Source organism: Staurois parvus, unplaced genomic scaffold (assembly GCF_062004578.1).
Source record: "Staurois parvus isolate SC_StPar_1 unplaced genomic scaffold, SC_StPar_1.0 ptg000839l, whole genome shotgun sequence".
NCBI lineage: Eukaryota > Metazoa > Chordata > Amphibia > Anura > Ranidae > Staurois > Staurois parvus.
Genome location: NW_028318635.1, coordinates 1,865,863 through 1,888,352, shown reverse-complemented (window position 1 = coordinate 1,888,352; position 22,490 = coordinate 1,865,863). Strand labels below are relative to the sequence as shown.

General features: G+C 40.2%; 1 protein-coding gene across 1 annotated transcript in view; it reads left to right on the top strand.

Moving 5' to 3' along the window:
- LOC149443674 (uncharacterized) overlaps positions 1-22,490 on the top strand; it is a 627,829-nt gene that overhangs the window by 461,207 nt on the left and 144,132 nt on the right. The window contains 2 exon segments of the mRNA XM_089655378.1: positions 17,980-18,192; positions 21,686-21,807. Coding sequence (XP_089511504.1) covers positions 17,980-18,192; positions 21,686-21,807 — 335 coding nt within the window.

Sequence of the window (22,490 nt, the reverse complement as noted above, 5' to 3'; positions counted from 1 at the left end):
TGCTATAGTGCATCTTTTATATAGATCTGCCATGCGTTAATAGCACAGTGAAGGAAAGGTTGGCCCCAGGACTCTGAATTACTGTATCTCCTCTGGTCCACTTTACAGTCCTAATGGATTCATTTATCATGTGTCCCTGGAGATATTTAAGTGGCATCCTTCAGACTGGAAGTGCTGGAGAGACTGGGTCAAACTGTTTGAAGGTCTTCCTGCTCTTTCAGGCGTAAATGAACATTGGCTTACTCACCAGTTTGGTTATCATTAACTCCTTTGTTGCTAGAGAGGTAATAATGGAGGACAAAATCCTTTCATCGTGAGTTTGGTTATTTTCTATAATTGCTTGAATAGATTATAAATATTATGTAAAGGCTGAACTAATCCTCACTGCTTAAAAAAATTAAAGGAACACTTTTTAATCAGAGCATAGCATCAAGTCAATTAAACTCCTGGGATATTGGTCTGGCCAGTTAAGTAGCAGAGGGGGTTGTTAATCAGTTTCAGCGGCTTTGGTGTTAATGAAATTAACAACAGGTGCACTAGATGGGCAACAATGAGATGACCCCAAAAACAGGAATGGTTTTATAGGTGGAGGCCACTGACATTTTTTCCCTACTCATCTTTTCTATTTTTCACTAGTTTTGCATTTGGCTAGGGTCAGTGTCACTACTGGTAGCATGAGGTGATATCTGGACCCTACAGAGGTTGTACAGGCAGTCCAACTCATCCAGAATGGCACATCAATTCGTGCCATTGCCAGAAGGGTTGCTGTGTCTCCCAGCACAGTCTCAAGAGCATGGAGAAGATTCTAGGAGACAGGCAGTTACTCTGGGAGAGCTGGACAGGGCCATAGAAGGTCCTTAACACATCAGCAGGACTGTTCCTTTGTGCAAGGGGCAACAGGATGAGCACTACCGGAGCCCTACAAAATTACCTCCAGGAGGCCACTGGTGTGAATGTCTCTGACCAATCAGAAAAAGACTTAATGAGGGTGGCCTGAGGGCCCGATGTCCTCTAGTGGGCCCTGTGCTCACTGCCCAGCACCACAGAGCTCGATTGGCATTTGCCATTGAACACCAGAATTGGCAGGTCCGCCACTGGTGCCCTATACTTTTCACAGATGAGAGCAGGTTCACCCTAAGCACATGAGGCAGACATGAAAGGTCTGCAGAAGCCATGGAGAATGTTATGCTGCCTGTAACATCGTTCAGCATGACCATTTTGGTGGTGGGTCAGTGATGATCTGGGGAGGCATATCCATGGAGGGATGCACAGGCCTCTACAGGCTAGACAATGGCACTCACTTAAGACCTAAATCCAATAGAACACCGCTGGATGTTTCAGTCCATCTGACACCATTAGGTTGCACCTAAAACTGTCCAGGAGTACAGTGATGCCCTGGTCCAGATCTTGGAGGAAATACCCTAGGACACCATCTGTCGTCCCATTAGTAGCATGCCCAGACATTGTCAGGCATGCATACAAGCATGTGGGGGCCATACGAACTACTAAGTACCATTTTGGGTTTCTGCAATTAAATTTCAGCAAAATGGACTAGCCTACTGGATAATTTTTTCACTTTGATGGAAATGAAAATTATCAACCTACAGAGGACTGAATTCAAAGACACTCCAAAAATCAAACAATGGGGCATCCTTATGTTCCTAAGACATTACCCAGTCCATATCAGTATAGATATCCAGCATGATATTTTTCCCCATTGAGTTCGGATGTGTTTTCAAAGTGTTCCTTTAATTTTTTTGACCAGTGTATATTTCTGGTCCATTTTTTAAAATAGTAACATGTAAAAAAGAATGAATATGATTTCTGTACTAAAACATTTTAACAGTTTTTTTTTTAAATGCCATGATTAAATTTTTTAACATTAGATAATAAAATTAATATTTTGTCAGTCTAATAAAGCAAATCTATCAATAATGTGCTAAATGATATACAGAAAATAATGTATAGTATTGGTTTAAACAGCAGTACATATTACATAATGTATAAAATGTTGGCAATATGTCGACTCCAATTCTATATTTAGAGATGACTTTGATGTGCTTGTTGGATAAAGATTGGGTACTGTGCTAGTGGTGATAGCAGAATATGAAATACTGTAAGTGAAAGGACAGCATTTAAGTTTCTAAAGTGTAACACTTTTGTTGATCATTTTCAATAAATATCACTAAATATGAATATTTAGCTAACCCTAAAGCTACATAACGAATGTTTTAAGCTCTCTTAGATGGCAATACGTTCCCAGGCACATTCAATCTCAGGTGTGGTTCTTTGTTCTGAATGTACAAAAGATCCTATCCTATCTAGCAAAGAGACATCCCCATATATTCAGCAAAGAGACACCCCCATATTTCAGCAAAGAGATGGTGCAATCCAGGAAAAGAGACATCCCCATATGTTCAGCAAAGAGACAGCCCAATACAGCAAAGAGACAGCCCAATGCAACAAAGAGACAGTCACAAACAGCCCAATCCAGTAAAGAGACAGTCACAGCACAGGCCCACATCCAGCAACATTGTATGTACATGGACAGTATGTACAGGACAGGAGTGTGGAAGATATGATAGTGGGCAGTATGTACAGGAGAGGAATATGGAAGGTATTACAGTGGGCAGTGTGTACAGAAGAGGAGTGTGGAGAATATGAAAGCAAGCAGTGTATAAGTATATATGTAAAAAAAAAATTATATATATACATACATATAAACAAAACCCCTGAGCACTCTGTGCATGTCCAGATAATTTGAAGTTAATTCATAACTCACTACACTACAAAGTATGAAGGCTATGTTCATATCTATACATGTGGGGAATACATACAAAAACTGCATGTTTTTGCAACATGCACAGAAATGTGCTGCATTTTAGCAGAAGTGCAGCACTTTCATTAATTGTTGATGGCACTCCATGGATCTGCAAACAAGCATGACTAACTACATGGTTCTGCAGACCCCGTGGTTCCGTGTGGCACACTTTTCAAAAAGATTCAAGGACTTCTTTTCTGCGATGATTGTTTGAAGGGCAGTCCATTGAATTAAATGGACTACCCAAGACATGACGTATAAAAAATGAATCCATGCTTGGCTGCACCTGTATGTGTGAACTGAGCCTAACTGTGAGAAAACATTAAATAACAATCCTCAAGAAACATAAATTATTCTCTAAATAATCAGTGGTCACACAGTAGTGCTACCATGCAAATAGCTGGGAACACTGCTCCACTATGTTTATTGAGGACTGTTATTTTGTATATAAAATATTTAGTTTATGTGAGGTGATTGGGGGATGCTTATACTACAAGTGATGTGTGCCTGTTTGAGAGAAGTGTGCTATGGGGGGGGGGGGGAGGACTGCAGACCTGGCTCTCCCCTCCCCCACACATTCAACAGCTTTTCCAAACCCTCCTTGTCAGTGTCTCCAGTCCTGCAATCAAATAGGTCCTGTGTCCTGACATGAAAAGCAACCAGTTTATCTCCACAAACGTTCTTCATACCACAGCTCACCTCCCTCTCTTCACAGTGTTAGCAGTAGTTGTACATCGGCTTCTCTCAGCACGGTACTGGAGATCGGGGGAAAGAGGGAGGATCGAAGGGCACAGAGCTAGTGTGAAGGAGACAGCTAGAGAGATATTTGGATCTTCTAAATACATACACTGCCCAGAAGTGTATGTTTTTAGAAGGAATGACTGCTGGTGTCAAAGCCTGTGAATGAACTGTAGGGACAGATTGCTAGAAACAGTTGGCAAGCAAGGGCCCAGGCAACCCCTCATGACACCCGGGCCCCCTACATGTGTATGGGCTGTCTCCCCCTAATGGCAACCCTGCTTCCCTCTCAGCCAGTTACTCACCACTTCTTCATATGTGGGGGGCAATCTCATTAGGCCATACACTCTTGTTTCTAGCACCCAGTAGCTTCAGGATTTCCTCCAAGGAGGGCAGATCCATTCTTCCTTCCATCACTAGGCCAAAGGCCATGGAAAGAGAGATCATGGTGACATTCTCACAGGGTAAAAGCCCATGACCAAGTGTCTGGAACATTTAACACTTCTTCCAGCATGCATTACCAACACAATTTATTTTCAAACTTGGTAAGCCTGAGTTTGGGGCGTAGAGAGGAGGAGACTAAGAGAAGAAGCTAACCCTGGCACACTCATGTTAAAACTGAGCAATGGGTTAAAGTGGCAGTAAAAGCCCTTTAAAAAAATCTTCCCTTTGCAAGTTAAGAGCATAATGTGCTAGTATGCATCACTTTCTAGCACATTACGAAATATGTACCTTAAAACGAACCCCTGCAGCAGCACGCTGTCACTACTGATGGGATTTCCATCTTCACCCTATCTTCCTTCCGGCCATTTGAATGGCTGAGCTGCGAAGGTGAAAGAGCAGGGCCCTCAATCCCCTCATGTTTTGCATTGTATTGGTATTGTTCTGTCACATGTTCTGTCCCCCTTTGTAATGTACAGCGCTGAGCGAACTATTGGCGCTTTATAAATACTGTATAATAATGATAATAATGTCAGTCCCGCACATGTGCATGGTTGTTACGGCCGCAAAAAAAAAGCCTTCACAGTTCTGGAACAACATCCTATGGATAGATGAGACCAAGATCAACTTGTACCAGAGTGATGGGAAGAGAAAAGTATGGAGAAGGAAAGGAACTGCTCATGATCCTAAGCATGCCACCTCATCAGTAAAGCATGGTGGTGGTAGTGTCATGACGTGGGCATGTATGGCTGCCAATGGAACTGGTTCTCTTGTATTTATTGATGATGTGACTGCTGACAAAAGCAGCAGGATGCATTCTGAAGTGTTTCGGGCAATATTATCTGCTCATATTCAGCCAAATGCTTCAGAACTCATTGGACGCCGCTTCAAAGTGCAGATGGACAATGACCCAAAGCATACTGCAAAAGCAACCAAAGAGTTTTTAAGGGAAAGAAGTGGAATGTTATGCAATGGCCAAGTCAATCACCTGACCTGAATCCGATTGAGCATGCATTTCACTTGCTGAAGACAAAACTGAAGGGAAAATGCCCCAAGAACAAACAGGAACTGAAGACATTTGCAGTAGAGGCCTGGCAGAGCATCACCAGGGATGAAACCCAGCGTCTGGTGATGTCTATGCGTTCCAGACTTTAGGCTGTAATTGACTGCAAAGGATTTGCAACCAAGTATTAAAAAGTGAAATTTTGATTTATGATTATTATTCTGTCCCATTACTTTTGGTCCCTTAACAAATGGGAGGCACATATGCAAACTGTTGTAATTCCTACACCGTTCACCTGATTTGGATGTAAATACCCTCAAATTAAAGCTGACAGTTTGCAGTTAAAGCACATCTTGTTTGTTTCATTTCAAATCCATTGTGGTGGTGTATAGAGCCAAAAATTTTAGAATTGTGTCGATGTCCCAATATTTATGGACCTGACTGTATGTAAATATATAGTTTTTTTAATAACTCTTTATTTGTAAATATTAAAGCAATATTAATATTTTAAAAATGTTTTCTTAAAGTATTACTACACAACTACATCTTAGTCACTGCGACTCAAGCGGTACATATTAAAAACAACAACTTATTAACCATACCTATCTATTGATCCAATCTCACTTCAATCTAATAGACTCACTTATTCGTCCTCCTTTAAATAAAGGTGACCTCACCAATAATAATTGGCCATGACAAAAAGGGGCGGGTGTAAGGGGAGCACCATAGAGATGCCTCCTAGTTGTTTGCTCCCCTATGATCAGAACCCCTCTTTTTATAGCCCTCTCATGTCTACTAGTCCTCCTTTGATTGGCTAGTTTGCCTTCTAGGTGTTCTCCACCACCCCAGGTGCAGTGGGGGGGGCTTAACTGCCTCTTGCCCGCCATATAGTCCAATGACGGACGCACGGCGGTTCTCTCGTTCTGGGAGGACGTCATATGATCCCTCGGACACAGCCTATCAGTGCAGCCTATCAGTGTTTTTTGGTTCAAGAAAAAATAAAAAACCCAGAGGTGATTAAATACCACCAAAATAAAGCTCTATCTGTCACAAAAAAATGCTAAAAATTTCATATGGGTACAGTGTTGCATGACCGCGCAATTGTCATTCAAAGTGTGACAGCGCTGAAAGCTAGAAATTGTTCTGGGCAGGAAGGGGGTATAAGTGCCCTGTAGGCTAGTGATTAAAACTCCCCATTTTCTGGACACTTCCCCATTTTATTAATAGCTAGTGGGGGGATTGAAAGTTTTAACGGTTTTCTTCAACCTAATACCACAAAGGGGGGGGGGACTAAAAACCTGCTGACCTTCTGGAAGTTTCTCCACTGTATATATACAGCGTGGAGACTTCTAGTTTTCACCTGCTACAGTCCCATAAGAAAAGGGGGCCCTATATTGAAATCCCCCTTTTCTTTTCCTATTCAAGTGGCAGATTTTAACATCAGTGGAGAAGTAAACAAACAGTATTACTGAGAATAACCATGCTAACATGCTGCAAGTTGCTATCACTGAAGGCAGTGATGGTAACAGTGACAGAGTGGTAGAGAGCTGTTTGCTCAGGAACGTAAACAAACTGTTATACAGCACCAGAGGAAGATCATTCTCCAAATTAACCACTTGCCCTCCTGAGGATTTACCTCCCTTCCTGACCAGGCCATTTTTTACGTTACGGCGCTGCGTTACTTTAACCGCGGTCATGCATTGCTGCACCCAAATGAAATTCATGTCCTTTTTTCCCACAAACTGAGCTTTCTTTTGGTGGTATTTTATCGCCTGTGTGGTTTTTATATTTTGTGCTATATAAAAAAAAAAGACCGACAATTTTGAGAAAAGAACAATATTTTTGACTTTTTGCTATTAACTGCTTCCATACAGGGCACTTTTACCTCCTTCCTGCCCAGGCCATTTTTCAGGTTTCAGCGCTCTCACACTTTGAATGACAATTGCGCGGTCATACAACATTGTACCCAAACTAAAATTCTATCATTTTCTTCACACAACTAGAGCTTTCTTTTGGTGGTATTTAAGCAACACTGGGGGTTTTTATGTTTTGCTAAATTAACAAAAAAAAAACAAGAATTTTGAAAAAAAAACACATTTACTTTGTTTCTGTTATAAAAGTTTGCAAATAAATAATTGTTCTTCATAAATTTAGGCCAAGATGTATTCTGCTACATGTCTTTGGTGAAAAAAACCCAAATTAGGATGTATTATTTAGTTTGTAGGAAAGTTATAGAGTTCACAAACTATGGGATATATCTGAATATTGATCAATCCTGAAGTACTGATGGCCAATCTAATTTCTTGAGATCCAAGAATGTCAGAACAGAGGAATGGCGAGTTTTTTGAAGTTGTAATTCGTTTGTTATAATTTTGCAGAAAATGAAAAAATTAAAAGAATTATTTTCACTATTTTTTTTTTTACATACTGTCACCATCATATAACTGGCATGGTGGTGATCAGGGACACTGACTGGTGACAGTACGAAAAAAAAAAAAATTTACCCTTTTTTATTAGTTTTAATTTTTTTTTACATTTTTTTTTCTCTTTTTTTAAGATTTTTTTTAATCATATTTCACTATGACCAAAGCAGTATAATGCTAACATTGTACTACTTTGGGGAAGTGATCAGTATTTTTTTTTTTTATACACAATTTGCTCATAGCAAAGAATTGCTATAAGCAAGCATTTACCTGAATGACATCGATTCATTCAGGGTTTTTTATTCTGTGCTTAGCTGTGATTTGGCCATGGCTAATCACATGACACAGCTGGGCTGTGATTAGCCCAGCTTGTGCATGTGATCACTGTGACCATTCACATCTAGACACACTAGTATACAATGGATGGCATGAAAGGAAGCCATCCATTGTATACAACTGTCATGTGACCTGCTGTGATTGGTCATAGCAGGTCACATGGTACTGGAAATGGGGCAGATACACAGATCTGTCATCGGCCGTGTCCGAGGTACTCAGCCAGTGACAGATCGTGCCACAGAGCGGCCCTGCGGGCAGGCGCACTGCGCATGCTTGAAAGGAAGCCATATGGCATCCACCCGGAGGGACGAGCTGCTCGCCTGGCCGCCTTTGTGCTATTGGCCGGGCGGGAACTGGTTAAACATGTCCAGTAAAAAATCTAATTTCGTTATAGATTTAGGCCAAAATGTATTCTGCGACAAGTCTTTGCTAAAAAAAAATCCCAATACGTGTAAATTAATTGGTTTATGTGAAAGTTATAGTGTGTATATATTTTGGATTTTTTTTTACATTTTTACTAGTAATGACGGCGATCAGCGACTTATAGCGGGACTGCAGCGAGCATTCTGACACTGGGGGGAACTGACTTGGTGCCACTGACATCCCCAGTGACACCAATACAGTGATCAGTGCTAAAAAAAACACTGACACTGTAGTAATGACATTGGGCAGGAAGGGGTTAACATGAGGGGCGATAAGCGCTGAGCAAACTGTTGGCGCTATATAAATCCTGTATAATAATAATAATCAAAGGGTTAACTGTGTGCTGGGTGTATTTTACTATGGGGCTGTGTGTTTGTGCTTCACTGTAAGCACACTGCTTTGTATGGCTGCGCTGTGCACATCCACACAAAGCAGTGTGCATGAGCTGACAGGGAGAACTGGTTTGTTTACTAACAGTTCTCCTCCCCATCGGAGATCCTTGGCAATCACCAGGCGCGGGCGAGTAATCACCAGCCGGGAGCCGTTGATTGACAGCCGTGTGATTTTGCGCACCCATGCCGCCCTGTAGCAGTATTTGTGCTATAGGGTGGATGGGAAATGGTTAAAGCATACTGTAAGTTAAATTAACTGAACTAGTGGGAATATAGGCAGAGGAAATAAGTGTACTGCATATAAGAGAGAAACATTGTGCTATATGCTGTGAGTAGCTAATGTTGTAGCAAAGTTACAGGATGTAACCGTTGACTCTGAAATCTGAAAAAAAATTATAATTTACATCCTTTATACCACTAGTTTGTCCACATTGCTGAGCCAATGGCTTTATACTGATGGTCACATTATGTCATTTGGCTAAAACAATAGCAACTTGCTACATATAGCAACTTGGAAAAAGTACACCTGTTCCCTCTGTCTGCCCACAGTGTGCTTTCATTTTCATAATTATCTCCCTCCAGCTTGTTTTTATTCATGAGCAAGCAGCTCTGAAACTATAAAACTGAGTCAGGGCTGGTAACAAGCCAGCAACATACTGTAAGTGAAATAGGGTTGCCACCTGCCCGGGATTCACCCGGACAGTCTGAGTTTTGAATCATGCGTCCAGTGTTCAGCTTGTCTAAAAGCCAGACTCATTATTCAGACAGGACCTAAGATAGCTGGAGAGGCTTAGGCATTCTCCCCCCTCCCTCCCTCCAGCCGACATTAGACTGATAATTCACCTCAGTCTCTCTCAGCGCTGGGCTTCAGAGGAGTGAAGATAGTCTGTCAGTCTGTCAGTCTGTCATTCGTCCTCTGACGTAGACACCTAATGTAGGGGGGACACCTGATGTAAGGAAGGACTCTGATGGAACACCTGATGTAAGAAGGATCTCTGATGGGACACCTGATGTAAGGAGGGACTCTGATGGGGATACCAGATGTAAGGGGGGACTCTGATGTAGACACCAAATGTAAGGGGGGACTCTAAAGGGGTCTGATGGGGTCACTAGATGTAGGAAGATACTCTGATGGGGACACCTGATTTAAGGAGGGACTTATTGGGGATACCAGATGTAAGGGGGGATTCTGATGTAGACACACGATGTAGGGGTACTCTAAAGAGGTCACATGATGTAAGGAGGGACTCTGAAGTGATACCCGATGTAAATAGGTGCTCTGTTGGGGACACCTGATGTAAGGAGGGACCTATTAGTGATACCAGATGTAAGGGGAAATACTCTGATGGGGACACTTGATGTAAGGAGGAACTCTGATGGAGATACCAGATGTAAAGGGGGACTCTGATGGGACACTGGATGTACGGGGGACTCTGATAGAGACACTCTACATAGAGAGACACTCTGATAGAGGTAGGGACTCTGTAAGGAGGCACTCTGATGGGGTCACCCGATGTAAAGAGGGACTCTGAAGGCACACGCAATGTAAGGAGGCACTCCAATGGGGTTCAAGTTCAATTACCTTCTTTTTTATGTTCTTTTCTGCTCCCCATGGCTCAGTGCTTCCATGAAAGAGCTAACAAACGCATTGACTATTTATACACAGACACTAACTGCAATTTAAAAATCCTACTGATGTTGAAAATTAAATTTTTAACCTGTATATGTCACCTTGTGTGTCTTTTCCTAGGCCAAACATTTCAGGGTATGTAAACTTTTGAGCAGGGCTATTTGGGTGATTTCTGTTATTATGATTTAAGAAAGAGCCACAAAAACTCTGATAATAAAAGGCTTTACATGATCACTATCCTTAAATAAAATAATTTTTTTGGCATTATCAGTCATATCTTCAATATCAATGTCAACATTTCATGATTTCTGCCAGTGTCATGCAAACTTTTGAACACAACTGTAGTTCACTTTATAAGAACTAACATCAGTGAATGTCATAGTTGTGCAGCCAGTAGCCAGAGAAAAAGGGTATATTTTCACCTTAAATGATCCCTGAATCTCCATTTTCTGACAGCTTCCTCTATGCCTACTGGAATGTTCTATCCACACAATTCCTCTGTTCACTTGGTCAGTTTCATAGTATCTTATAAATGCCTGAGAATAGCTAATTCTTAGAAGGGTCATATCTACAAATTTATTCAAATTGAGTTAGTTTTTTTAAATGTTAGATGCTTAAAAGAGTATGGGCATATTGTCTAATGTTATAAATTGAAGACTTTCGAAAGTAGTTTCTCTTAAACCTTGAAGAAAGAAGTCAATTTAGTGTGTGACATATCAGATGACCAAAATGATATTGGTACTAAGTCTTCAAAGATCATGTTTAAGGTCAGGCTATCAGAGATTAGTGTTGTAAACAAGGACAATGTCATAGATGCAGGAGTTGTTAATTTACATGAATCCTTTCAGTTCATTTAGTCATTTAGTTATTTCTAGTGAAAATCATTCAACCATTACAAACAAATAAAATAATATTTTTCTTCAAGGTCTTGTTCAACAGGCTCAGCTTGCAAAGTGGAAGACACAAAGGAAAATATTTCACTTATTCTTATAAATTGTTTTGTTGTATCTATTGTTAAAACAAAACGTTTATAACCCTACTTCCTATCTTTACACTCCACTGCTGAACTCTGTGTCTTCCATTTTTGGGGGTATATGTTGGCCAACATAATTCAATGCATTCCAGATGACATCATGCACACACCATCTGGGTTGTTGTAAATAGATTGCTGTAGTAAAACAAAGTGAGCGCTTCCAAATATAGCAGCTAGCACATCAAGTTAACCTAATAAAATCCAAAAGTACAATATATATAAAATAAAGTGCAGCTCTAAGTAGCCAATAATATCCTGATAAACAACTCAATATAAATAAGTCCGTGGACATATGGTGTAATAGTATCCAGGTGAGCCAGAAGATCAGGGTGGTGGTGTCTGGGAGAGGTCGTAAAATTGCGCACTTACCAGATGCGCATAGGATATGTGCATTAATATATCCACCTCTAGATGAGGTGTGGTAGATGAAGATCCTCCTTCAAGGGGTAGGTAGCACAATGGTATGTGGATGAAGACTGTAAATCCAGTAGTCTCCTTTAGGATAGACTGGGTCTGCAACCTGTTTACAGGGATTCCCTTCTTCTGGGTACTATATCAATCCGCAAATATCCACTGGCTCTGCAACTCAATGGCTTCATGGAGAAGCCATAGAAAAGGTGCCCATAGTGTAGTATTTCAAGTAGCTTTATTATGAATCATAAGTAGATAAAAAAAGAGTATAAAGCAAAACAAAACTTGCACCTTATTTAAGATGGCCGCCGGACCAACTCGTGGCTCCGGCGGCGTGACGTCACAGCGTGTTGAGCCTCCTACTTACTAGTACTGGCATCAAAACATGACCACTAGTCTATGCCTCAGAGAAGACCACCCACCTCTGACACTTTCAGACAAGGAAGAAGCACCCTGACTTGTTGACCCCATAAGAGACATCTAGGGGTTTATTTACTAAAGCTGGAGAGTCCAAAATCAGACTCCCTTCTGCATAGAAACCAATCAGCTTCCGGGTTTCATTGCCAAAGCTTCATTGAACAAGCTGAGGTTAGAAGGTGATTGGTTTCTATGCAGAAGGGAGTCTGATTTTGGACTCTCCAGCTTTAGTAAATAAACCCCCTAGAGTCAAGGCATGTATTTTGGGAATATTTGGGAATATTATGTACATAAGGGATAGTGCAAAAAAAAGAAGCTGAAATTACGGTTACAAAATAAATTCCAGGGTATATTCCTTGTCACCAATATCCCATATGTCTTGAAACGGTAGTAAAATCTACTAAAAAAAAAAGTGTTTGCCTGCAAGACAAAGGTATAATGTGCTAGTGTGCATTGCATACTAGCACATTATGTGAAACATACCTTAAAATGAAGCCCTCCAGTGGCATTTTGTCACCCCTGACAGGGCTTCTATCTTCACTAGGTTCTTCTTCTGGGTTTGCGGGCTCCGGCGGCTTGAATGGCTGAGCCACATGCACATGGGAGCAAGTGTACAATCCAAACGCACACATTTCTGCATTAAAAATGGCTGTGTGTATAAGTGGGTGCTACAGCGACCGTCAGCTGGAACCGAACAGAATCAGCAAGGGAGAATATCACCAGCACACCGAGGATCATCAATATGGGTCCAAAAGTTTTAATGAATGATCACATAGTTACAGCAAGACAACGTTTCAGAGTCTCACAAAAAAAAGTGCCTGATGAAGGGGTCCTGTGAGACTCCAAAACTTTTGGACCCATATTGGTGATATAATGCCCAGCATTTAAGGGTATTCAATATGTTTAGTGGTGGCAGATAGCACTTGGAGGCATATTAGAGAAAGCCGGGTCTTGCTTAGGATGTATTCTTGATAGTGACACTCCATGGTTGATGAGACTTCAGTGGATAGAGATGGCATGGGTACCTAACTAGGGATGGACATACATTTTATACAGTAAGTCTAGGCAGAATCTGGTAACATCCTCAGTAAAGCATAACTTAGTATAGCTGCAACCTTATTTGTCATAACACTGAAGGAGACTCTTGAATGTTTTTGTCTCTCAGGCTTATTAAAAGTGGTTTTAAGAGACATCAATGCTGTAGCATAAGGAAGCATAAATCAGGAAACATCTGTATTTGTGCTGCATCAGCCTCAGAATTTTGATCTTTTTGCACATTGGGTGTGAAATAAAACCTCTTAAAAATAATGTTCTTTTCTTTAGACTGAATCAAGTTTATTTGTTGATGTGTTGATTGGCAAAGGCTTTTGTTAAAAATATTTTGAAGGAGTGATTTGAGATATTCTACTTAAGTAGCTTTGGGTAAACCTTTGACCCTGATATTATCCCCATGTCTTCTGTTTTTGAGGTTACAATGATGATTACAAATGTTGCAAGCTTACAATTGAGTGAAAGTTGAAAATCTCTCAACTTGAAGTCCTAGGGTGCTGATAATATTCGTTAGGTGAATATGTTCGTTCTGACAGATTTTTACATCGGTTCTGTGGTTCACTTGTCTTCAACCACTTGTTTGATGAATCTCATGATTGCTGAATCTCTTTAATCAGAAGTTGAAATCCCCCTTGTGTCTGAATGCATTTTACAGAGTCTCTCCAATGAGAACCCGCCATTGGAGATATAAGACACATCCATGTATAGCTTGGTACTGGGGTGTCCGTTTATGACACAGAGAATAGCTGCGATTCAACGGATCTCAGCTATTCTCTGGTCATTCACAGTTTATGACACTCAGGAGATCATGTCAGCCCTTCTCTGGAGATCTGTGTTCTCCCTCCAGATTCTCCAGCCCAGAGCTGGAGAATCAGAGGGACCGAAAACTAAGCAGAGATAGTTTACCTCTGTTTAGTAAACTGATCTTTTACTATAATCTCGAGAGATTATAGTAAAATGAGCCGTTTTTCAGAGTTTGTAGACCGTTCTCCAGCGTTTGGAGACCGTTCTCCCTTCGTTCGGAGAACTGCTTCATAAACTGCATTCACAGGAGAACTGTGTTCTCCGAGAATGCCGGAGAACTGAGCAGCGATCTATTACCGCTGGTTCACAAACGGACACCTGGGTTAGAGCCTGTAAAGGTCTATTTTGGCAATTGTAAGTGTGAATTGTGTTTTGCCTTTTATTGGGGGAATGGTCTGCTGGCTTATGAGGATTCAAGGGGTTCCCACTGAGGTAGTGGATTCTTACTCACTACATGAGGGTAGAGATGTTCATGTGGTTGAGATGGTGTCTGATTTTGGTGTACTACTACACTATGGGGTTTATTTACTAAAGCTGGAGAGTCCAAAATCAGACTCCCTTCTGCATAGAAACCAATCAGCTTCCAGGTTTCATTGCCAAAGCTTCATTGAACAAGCTGAGGTTAGAAGCTGATTGGTTTCTATGCAGAAGGGAGTCTGATTTTGGACTCTCCAGCTTTAGTAAATAAACCCCTATGTGTCACAAGTCTGCTGTGTCTCCTCTCTCTAACTGACCACTGCAACAATAGTGCTCATTTGTAATTGTTCTGTGGAGGCTAATGCTGCAAAAGCTAGGGAGTTCAGTACCCCATATGAACAACCTTATTATGATGGACTGCTGGCAAGTCCTGCCACAGGCAAAGAAGATTAAGAGCCATGCGCACTGATGCTAATGGATCCATGGTGTTCCCAGTTGCCTGGTTCAAAGAAAGTCTGGATAGAGGAATTTGCAACCAATTGCACTTTTGGGGCCTGGAATAACCATTTGTGTCTTTGAGTTTCCTATATTTGGCCATATAGGAGATGTTTGATGTTATGAGAAAGCTGTGTAAGCAGACTGGGATCAGAATTCAGCTAACGTGCATCTGCTTCTGAAGCCATTCAACCCACATCCTTCTGCTAATGACTCTTCAAAAAATAACAACTAACATAAGAAAGTAAAGTTCAGCAACACCTCGATTTTGTCTAGGAATATTAATGGGTGATGCATTGGTCTTCATGTCCATATAGGGCTTGGATACACTTTAGTATTTTTTGATCACCCACTAACCCTGTGATTCTCCACGCATGTATGAATAATTCATGCAATTATAAATGCATCAAACCCACTGATACTGGAAAGAATAACAAGTGTAGACTGTGTTTAATTTAATTTTAGATCAGAGTCAGGGTTATTGGGTCTCAATTATACATTTTAAGTTGAAAGATATGTGTACCAATAAAGGCTGTCTAAATTAGTTATAAAAGATCTGTAATACTTGCCTGCCTTGAAGTCACACCAGATAAAGCTCCTTTAGTTTGGATGAGGTGTTCATTGCCTAATAATTGGTTGTGATGTGACTGCCCACCCTAGGGTCACAACCATTTCTCATGAATTTATACACAGTGCAAGGCTTTTTATTATTTCATTATTCAAAGGGGCAGAATTATAAAAGTGTATGTGTGTGTGTGGTGATGTTGGGGAGGAGGGATGTGGGAGTGGCTTGGTTAATAATTTAGTCATAGGTCTGCCAAATAATAATAAATTATAGCACAGGTAGTGGTGGAATATATACCTATAGTAAGATTGCTTAATACATGCATATGAAGCAGTATGCCGACACCGCTTCTTTTTTTTAAAAACAAAGGAAACTACTTTAAAACTTCGATACATTCTAGCAGGTTGGGTGCAGTGGAAAAATATTTTGAATTCTAATTTGAATACTTGGATTTGGATGATGTGAATGGTTCTATCTACTCTGGAAAGTGGAATGTAGTATATTGGCATTAAATACTGTAAATACAAGAAGTAAAATATTTACATTAGCAGGAAGATTTGAATTAATATAATATGCAATATTCTTTTAAAGAGTTAAGCAAAATGATTTCTTGTTAAAACCGGATGCATTATAATAAAGCAAACTTGTCAAGTTAGTTTGAAAACTAAAATCTTTCCCACCTCCAGCATATAGCAGACACCCCCTGCTGCTATATCTTAACTTGAATGCCTACCACAATGATCGAAAGCTGAAGCCCACAGAAAAGAAAGCATTTTGTCTGATTATGCCGATCAGTACTGTACACAGTGCCTGTGCACCTAGTTGCCAGGTACATGGCATCTCATTTGAGGGCACGGACTGTCTAACCATTTGCAGATACTGACTTTCCAAAAGTCTTGCTGCTTTGGGCTAGGGTTTTTGCTTCGCGGTAGACAGGCTTGTTTTAAACTTTGATGGTGATTAACCACTTGCCCTCCAGAGGAGTTACCCCCCCCCCCCCCTTCCTGACCAGGCCATTTTTTGCGATAGGGCACTGCGTTACTTTAACTGACAAATGTGCGGTCATGCAATTCTGTATATAAATGAAATGTATGTACTTTTTTCCCCACAAATAGAGCTTTCTTTCTGTGGTATTTGATCACCTCTGTGTTTTTTTGTGTGCTATAATTTTGAAAAAAAAAAATATTTTTGGCTTTTTGCTATAAATCATATGCAATAAAAAAAATTTAAAAAATCTAATTTCTTCATAAATTTAGGCCAAAATGTATTCTGCTACATGTCTTTGCTAAAACAAATCCTGATATGTGTAAATTAATTGGTTTATGTGAAAGTTATAGCATCTAAAAATGGTGCTATATTTACTGGCATTTTTATTTTTATTTTTTTATACTAGTAATGGTGGTGATCAGTGACTTATAGCGGGACTGCAGGACTGCGGCGGGCATTCTGACACTGGGTGGGAACTGACAAACTGCCACTGACATCCCCAGTGACACTAATAAAGTGATCAGTGCTAATAAAAAGGAATGACACTGTACTAATGACACTGGGCAGGAAGGGGTTAACATCTGGGGTGATCAAAGGGTTAACTATGTGCTGTGTGTGTTTTACTGTATGCTGCGTTTTACTATGGAGACATGCTGTTTTGTATCTCTCTGCTGTACAGAGAGATACAAAACAGCATGCCCATGCTGACAGGAGAAAGACCTGTGTTGTTTACACACAGGACTTTCCCCGTCAGTTTTCCTCGACGATCGCCAAGTGCCGGCCGGGAATCGCTGGCCGTGACCCAGTGATTGACATCTCTAGCCACCAATAGCAGTACGGGTAGGGTGGCGCGCACGCCCCCTACTCGGAAATGTAAATCACATATATACGTGATTTTGCACAGCACTGCTACCCTGTAGCAGTACTTCTGCTATAGGGCAGAGGAGAAGCGGTTCACTTTGCATAAAAGATTACTTATTTGAGTTCTCTGGATTGCTACAAGTTAAGCAAGTTGGAATGTTACAGGTCCATGACATGCCAGATGTCATGTTTCACATGACTGTCATATGCCTTTAAGTCTACTTTGTATTTTGTCTCTGCTCTTCCTTTTCCTTTGGTTTAGTTCCTGCTGAATAGATAGCCCCACCCTTTTTGTTAATTTTCCAAGTAATGCACCTCAGCTTCAAGTCTCATGTCATGATGTAGATCACATTATGATCTTTTGACCTATCTGATGTTCATTGTTGTAAGATTATCTCAGTTTATGGTATAAACTTCACAAGATCTACAAGGTGTTGTCTGGATCGAGTCACTGCCTGTGTTATTCAACTAAGATTGGAGTTATCGCTATCTCATCACAACTGTAAGTTACAGAGATCATACTTTCAATGCTTAGATTGGAGAGACAGAACACCTGACTGTCATGATTTTCATAGTTTCCAATCTCTGGAACATTTTAAACCATATAGCAAGCTGCAAAATCACTAAAAGTTAAGAGGTGTAAACATTTTCATATGATAAAATATAAATATGTAACATACAGTTTAGTAAGCTTTAAACAAAATATCATGTTTTTGTGTTTAAAATGTGCAGATGCTTCAGCAAATGAAAATGACTTGTGCAGAGGTGTTTTCGGGCTTCCTCCATGTATAGATACAGCATTCCATTTAGATGACTTTCAGCACTTATTGATTATTCGTGCAGCACGTCCAGAATACTTTCCTGATGCTGTATGTCAGTGGGTTAAACAACTCTCCAGAGACCTTGACCTTCAGAGTTGTTGCTTGAGTATTGAAAGCATTGCAGGTAAGTAAAAATAAGAAGCAATAGTATCTAATAACTACTGTGTACTACATACAGTACACAACAACATTACTCCCAATCACATACTGCTTCAGAAGCTAAACAGAACTATGCAGACATACTTAATACCACAACCAGTAAAAAATACTTGGGTACAAAAAGTGATTTGGGGTCTTGAGTATTTCAGTTAGCCTTTGCTACTTCTACACAGCTCATAATGTAGTTGCCATACATATAAACGATGTGTTAAGATAGCACTGAAATAATAATTTATATATAGACATAATGGCTCCTTTCATTTCATAAGATATAAAAGCATTACTCATCCCTTACCAATCTTTCACTGAAAAAAATGTCAGTATAGAGACAACATAAAGAGTTTCTAAGGGCTGGATACTGTATATGCTTTTATTCAAATGGCATGGATTTCAAGGTGCTATTTGTATGTTCAGGTTCATTGCTGTTTATTATAACGTTAGTTTCAGAATGACCTCTAACTAGTGAGATTATTGATAGATGGACCAAAGGGAAAAATGGGTCTACTCCATTGCATAATGCAGTGGGCACAGCCAGACGGAAGCACACAGCCTGTTCTACTTCACCATAATATGAATGGCTACATTGTCTCATTGCTCTGCAAGCCTCACACCACAAAAGCCATGTTTTCCATATATTGCATTAAGCTTCTATATACCTTATAACAAACAGAGGTATGTAATATGTAGAACTGACTCTGCAGCTAGGTTGTCTTTGTCCTACAAGTTAAAGGGCTACGTATGCTCACTTTGGTTAGTGAAGCTTAGGGCAATAATTCCCATCTCTCCACGAACTCTCCTTAAATAAAAAATAAACTCATTAAGAATAATTCAATAACGAGTTCGTAAGTGCAAATTCTTTGGTGCAGAACTAATTAGAATTCCCTTTGCTAGAGTCAAAACAATACTAGATAAACCCTGATTGATTATAAGAAATAATACTTACAAATTAAGAATTCTTTACTGAAAAAGCCCACTTGCATTTTAGCTTTACATATAAGTGATGATATGTTAAGAAGTCAATGCAGTTCTCAACAGAATAAACCATGTACTGTATATTTACGAACACCCAAGTACCGTATTTTCCGGCGTATAAGGCGACTGGGTGTATAAGACGACCCCCTAATTTTCCAGTTAAAACATAGGTTTTGGGCTATACTCCCTGTATAAGACTACCCCCCTTCCGAGGCAACACCATTTAAAAACATCAGATTTTTTAATTGAAATGGTTGTGACTTACCGGTACTTAAAATCCTTCAATATCCGTGATTGGCCCAGTGTATACTGTATGTAGCCGCAGCTACCGTACATACACGCATCCAGCGGGCTGATTACAGTAGGTTTTGAAACCTCTTGGCTCACCGCACATCCAGCGGGCTGACAGATTAATCTGTCATAGGGACATTTGTTTTGAGCCAGCTTGGCTCAGCGCGGTATACTGTATGTACAGTATTACCACACATCCAGCCAGCTTGACCCAAACAAACTCAAGGTTCACATTTTATACCCCGCGTATAAGACGACCCCCAATTATTGGGGTATATTTTTAAGTATAAAAAGTAGTCTTATACGCCAGAAAATACTGTAGTTTATTTAGATGTGTTTTCCCTTTAATGTTTAATTCTTTATTTCTGTTCTTAGTACAATTTTCAAATAATGATTTATAGAAACTGGGGTTGATTTAGTAAAGACAAATAGGCTGTTCACTTTACAAGGGAATTTTCACTTTGCAAGGCAATTTTCTATTACATTATGGAATGTGGTGGAAATTCACTTTGCAAAGATTACTCAATCATGTGCAAGGAACAAAAACAAAACAAAAGTGTATATTTGCTTGCACATAACTGAATGATGGAAGTCAGCAGAGCTTCACCTCATTTACTAAAATTCCCTTGCAAAGTGAACATTCTCTTGCAAAGTGAACTACTTATCTGCCTTTCATAAGGTAACCTCACTGTAATTACTTATTACTGATTATCTCTGTGGTAAATGCCAAGAGGATTTTTGATAAATATAGAGCACTAAATGCATGAGGAGGCACTGGTGAACAACAGCAACTCACCTGCTGAAGGACTCAGGTCTTAGATTTTGTAGCAACTGATAAACATGTGGAAGTCCTGTCTCACCTCCTTTAACCCCTTGACGCCGAGCGCACACAAATATGCGGCCTCTCAGTGTCTGGGCCTTGACTCCGAGTGCCCGCATATTTGCGTGCAATTAGAAAATACATATGTGCTGAGAGCGCACGCCCTGCGCACTCCCAACACATATGTCCCTGACACTCGGAAAGGTCCCGATCTCACCTTTCGATCGGAACCTTTTCCGATCATGTGATCGCCTTGACGGCGAATCATAGCTGTCACATGACCTTAAAACCCTGCCCACCTCCCGGCTTCTGAAACCTCTTAAAGGGCCGGGAGGCGCCAATGCTAAGAGGTTAAAGTTCAGGAAGTGACATCACCTAATACGCTGTTACATCAGGAATGGTTAGTTTGGACAGTGCAGAGAGGGATTAGAATACCCATTAGGTTTTCATTGCTGTCTGTGCCCCAATTAGGGAGATTCACCCTCAACGTTTCCTGTTTACTGTTATGATAAAAAGTGAAATTAAAAGAAAATCTGTGTATTACCGCTGCTCAAGGTAGAGAGACTCCCAATATCCAAGCACAACATCCCCTGTAGGTGCTAGCCCAGCTCATGTTCTGCATAGATGAGAACAAAGGACTTCCGATCGGCTGCACTTCAAACAATCCACTTTATTGAACCAAGATAAAACCAATACAGACAGTATAAATACAGTGGGAGACTGGCAGGTAAACGGGTTTCACGCTAAAGACAGCACTGTCTTTAGCGTGAAACGCATTTACCTGCCAGTCCCCCACTGTATTTCCACTGTCTGTATTGGTTTTATCTTGGTTCAATAAAGTGGATTGTTTGCAGTGCAGGCGATTGGGCTTCCTTTGTTCTCATAAAAGAAAATATGGGTTGTCCCCAGAAAAGTAATAGAGGGAAAAACCTTCCAATTGGGACACTAGATCTGGTGACCTGGGGGTCCCAATGGATTTCCTTATTTTGCAGGAGTTTCCTCTCACTTCCTATTTGGCTATGGGACAGGAAGTGAAGGGAAATCTCCCCAATAGGACACAGATTGCAAATAAAAAAAATCTCACAGGGTTTATAACAGTACATACTGTAACTCTCCAAAATGAAAAAAAAAAGTTTTGCCTATAACTGTACTTTAATTTTCCCAAGGGTTTACATAAGAAATTTGGACTGACATTAGCCATGCCTCTAATTAATGCCCTGTTTATCCTGCTAACAAATGTACTTCCCACAGAGCACAAGCTGCATTTGTAGTCCCTAATAAAGGAGCCTCTTTATTGCAATTATATCCCTTTGGTACATTTCTGAAGCTCCCTATGTATCTACATTTGTTTTAACCTAAATATGTTTTATTTCAGTGCTGGATCAAAATACATTTGGTATTTTAGTTACTGAACCTTCTTCTACCACCAGTGAAATTTCATACAGTGGAGCAATCCTCAGCCATAAAGCCAAACAAACCATCACCAGTACAGCAAAGGTAATGGGGTCAGGATTTTTATGATCCTTTTTGGTTAATGCAGTGAGATTTCATTGATGTAACAGCACAATTTACAAAGGGAAAACTGTTTCCGTAGAACCAAGTTAGAGTCAAACTTTTGTTTTTTTTTGTTGGAATCTGTTTAACTCTTTCCTGCACACCTTGGCGTCCTCTTTAAAAGTTCTTAACGCCCAGGGGAGCGGGAAGGATTGGCGATTATGTGACCACTGTGATCAGCTACCAATGTTTTCTCAGGACCGAAAGCTTTGTCTCTGGCAACTTGATCTTTATGCTGGGAGTGTGCAGGGAGCATGCTACATATGTGTGGAATGTAGAGGTTAAAGCCCAACTTTTTGTTACTACATATATGGGTTACTGGGGCATAAAAGGTTTAAGGTGCAACATTGAGTGCAGTGTTTTTGGATAATTTATCACCAAGATAAGGTCATATATATATGGGCCATTAACTGAAAACAAGATTTGTTAATTTGCACACATAAAAAAGTATATTTCCTAACAAACTCATTCAAGGCTATGTTACAAATATGAATACACCCCATTGAAAGTCTTAGGAGCAAAGCTAAATTGTAGACAACACAATCCTAATTAACAACTACAGGTGAGTCTAATTATTCATTAAACAGGTGTCCAGCACACAGTTGACTATAAAAGAGGGTTACTTA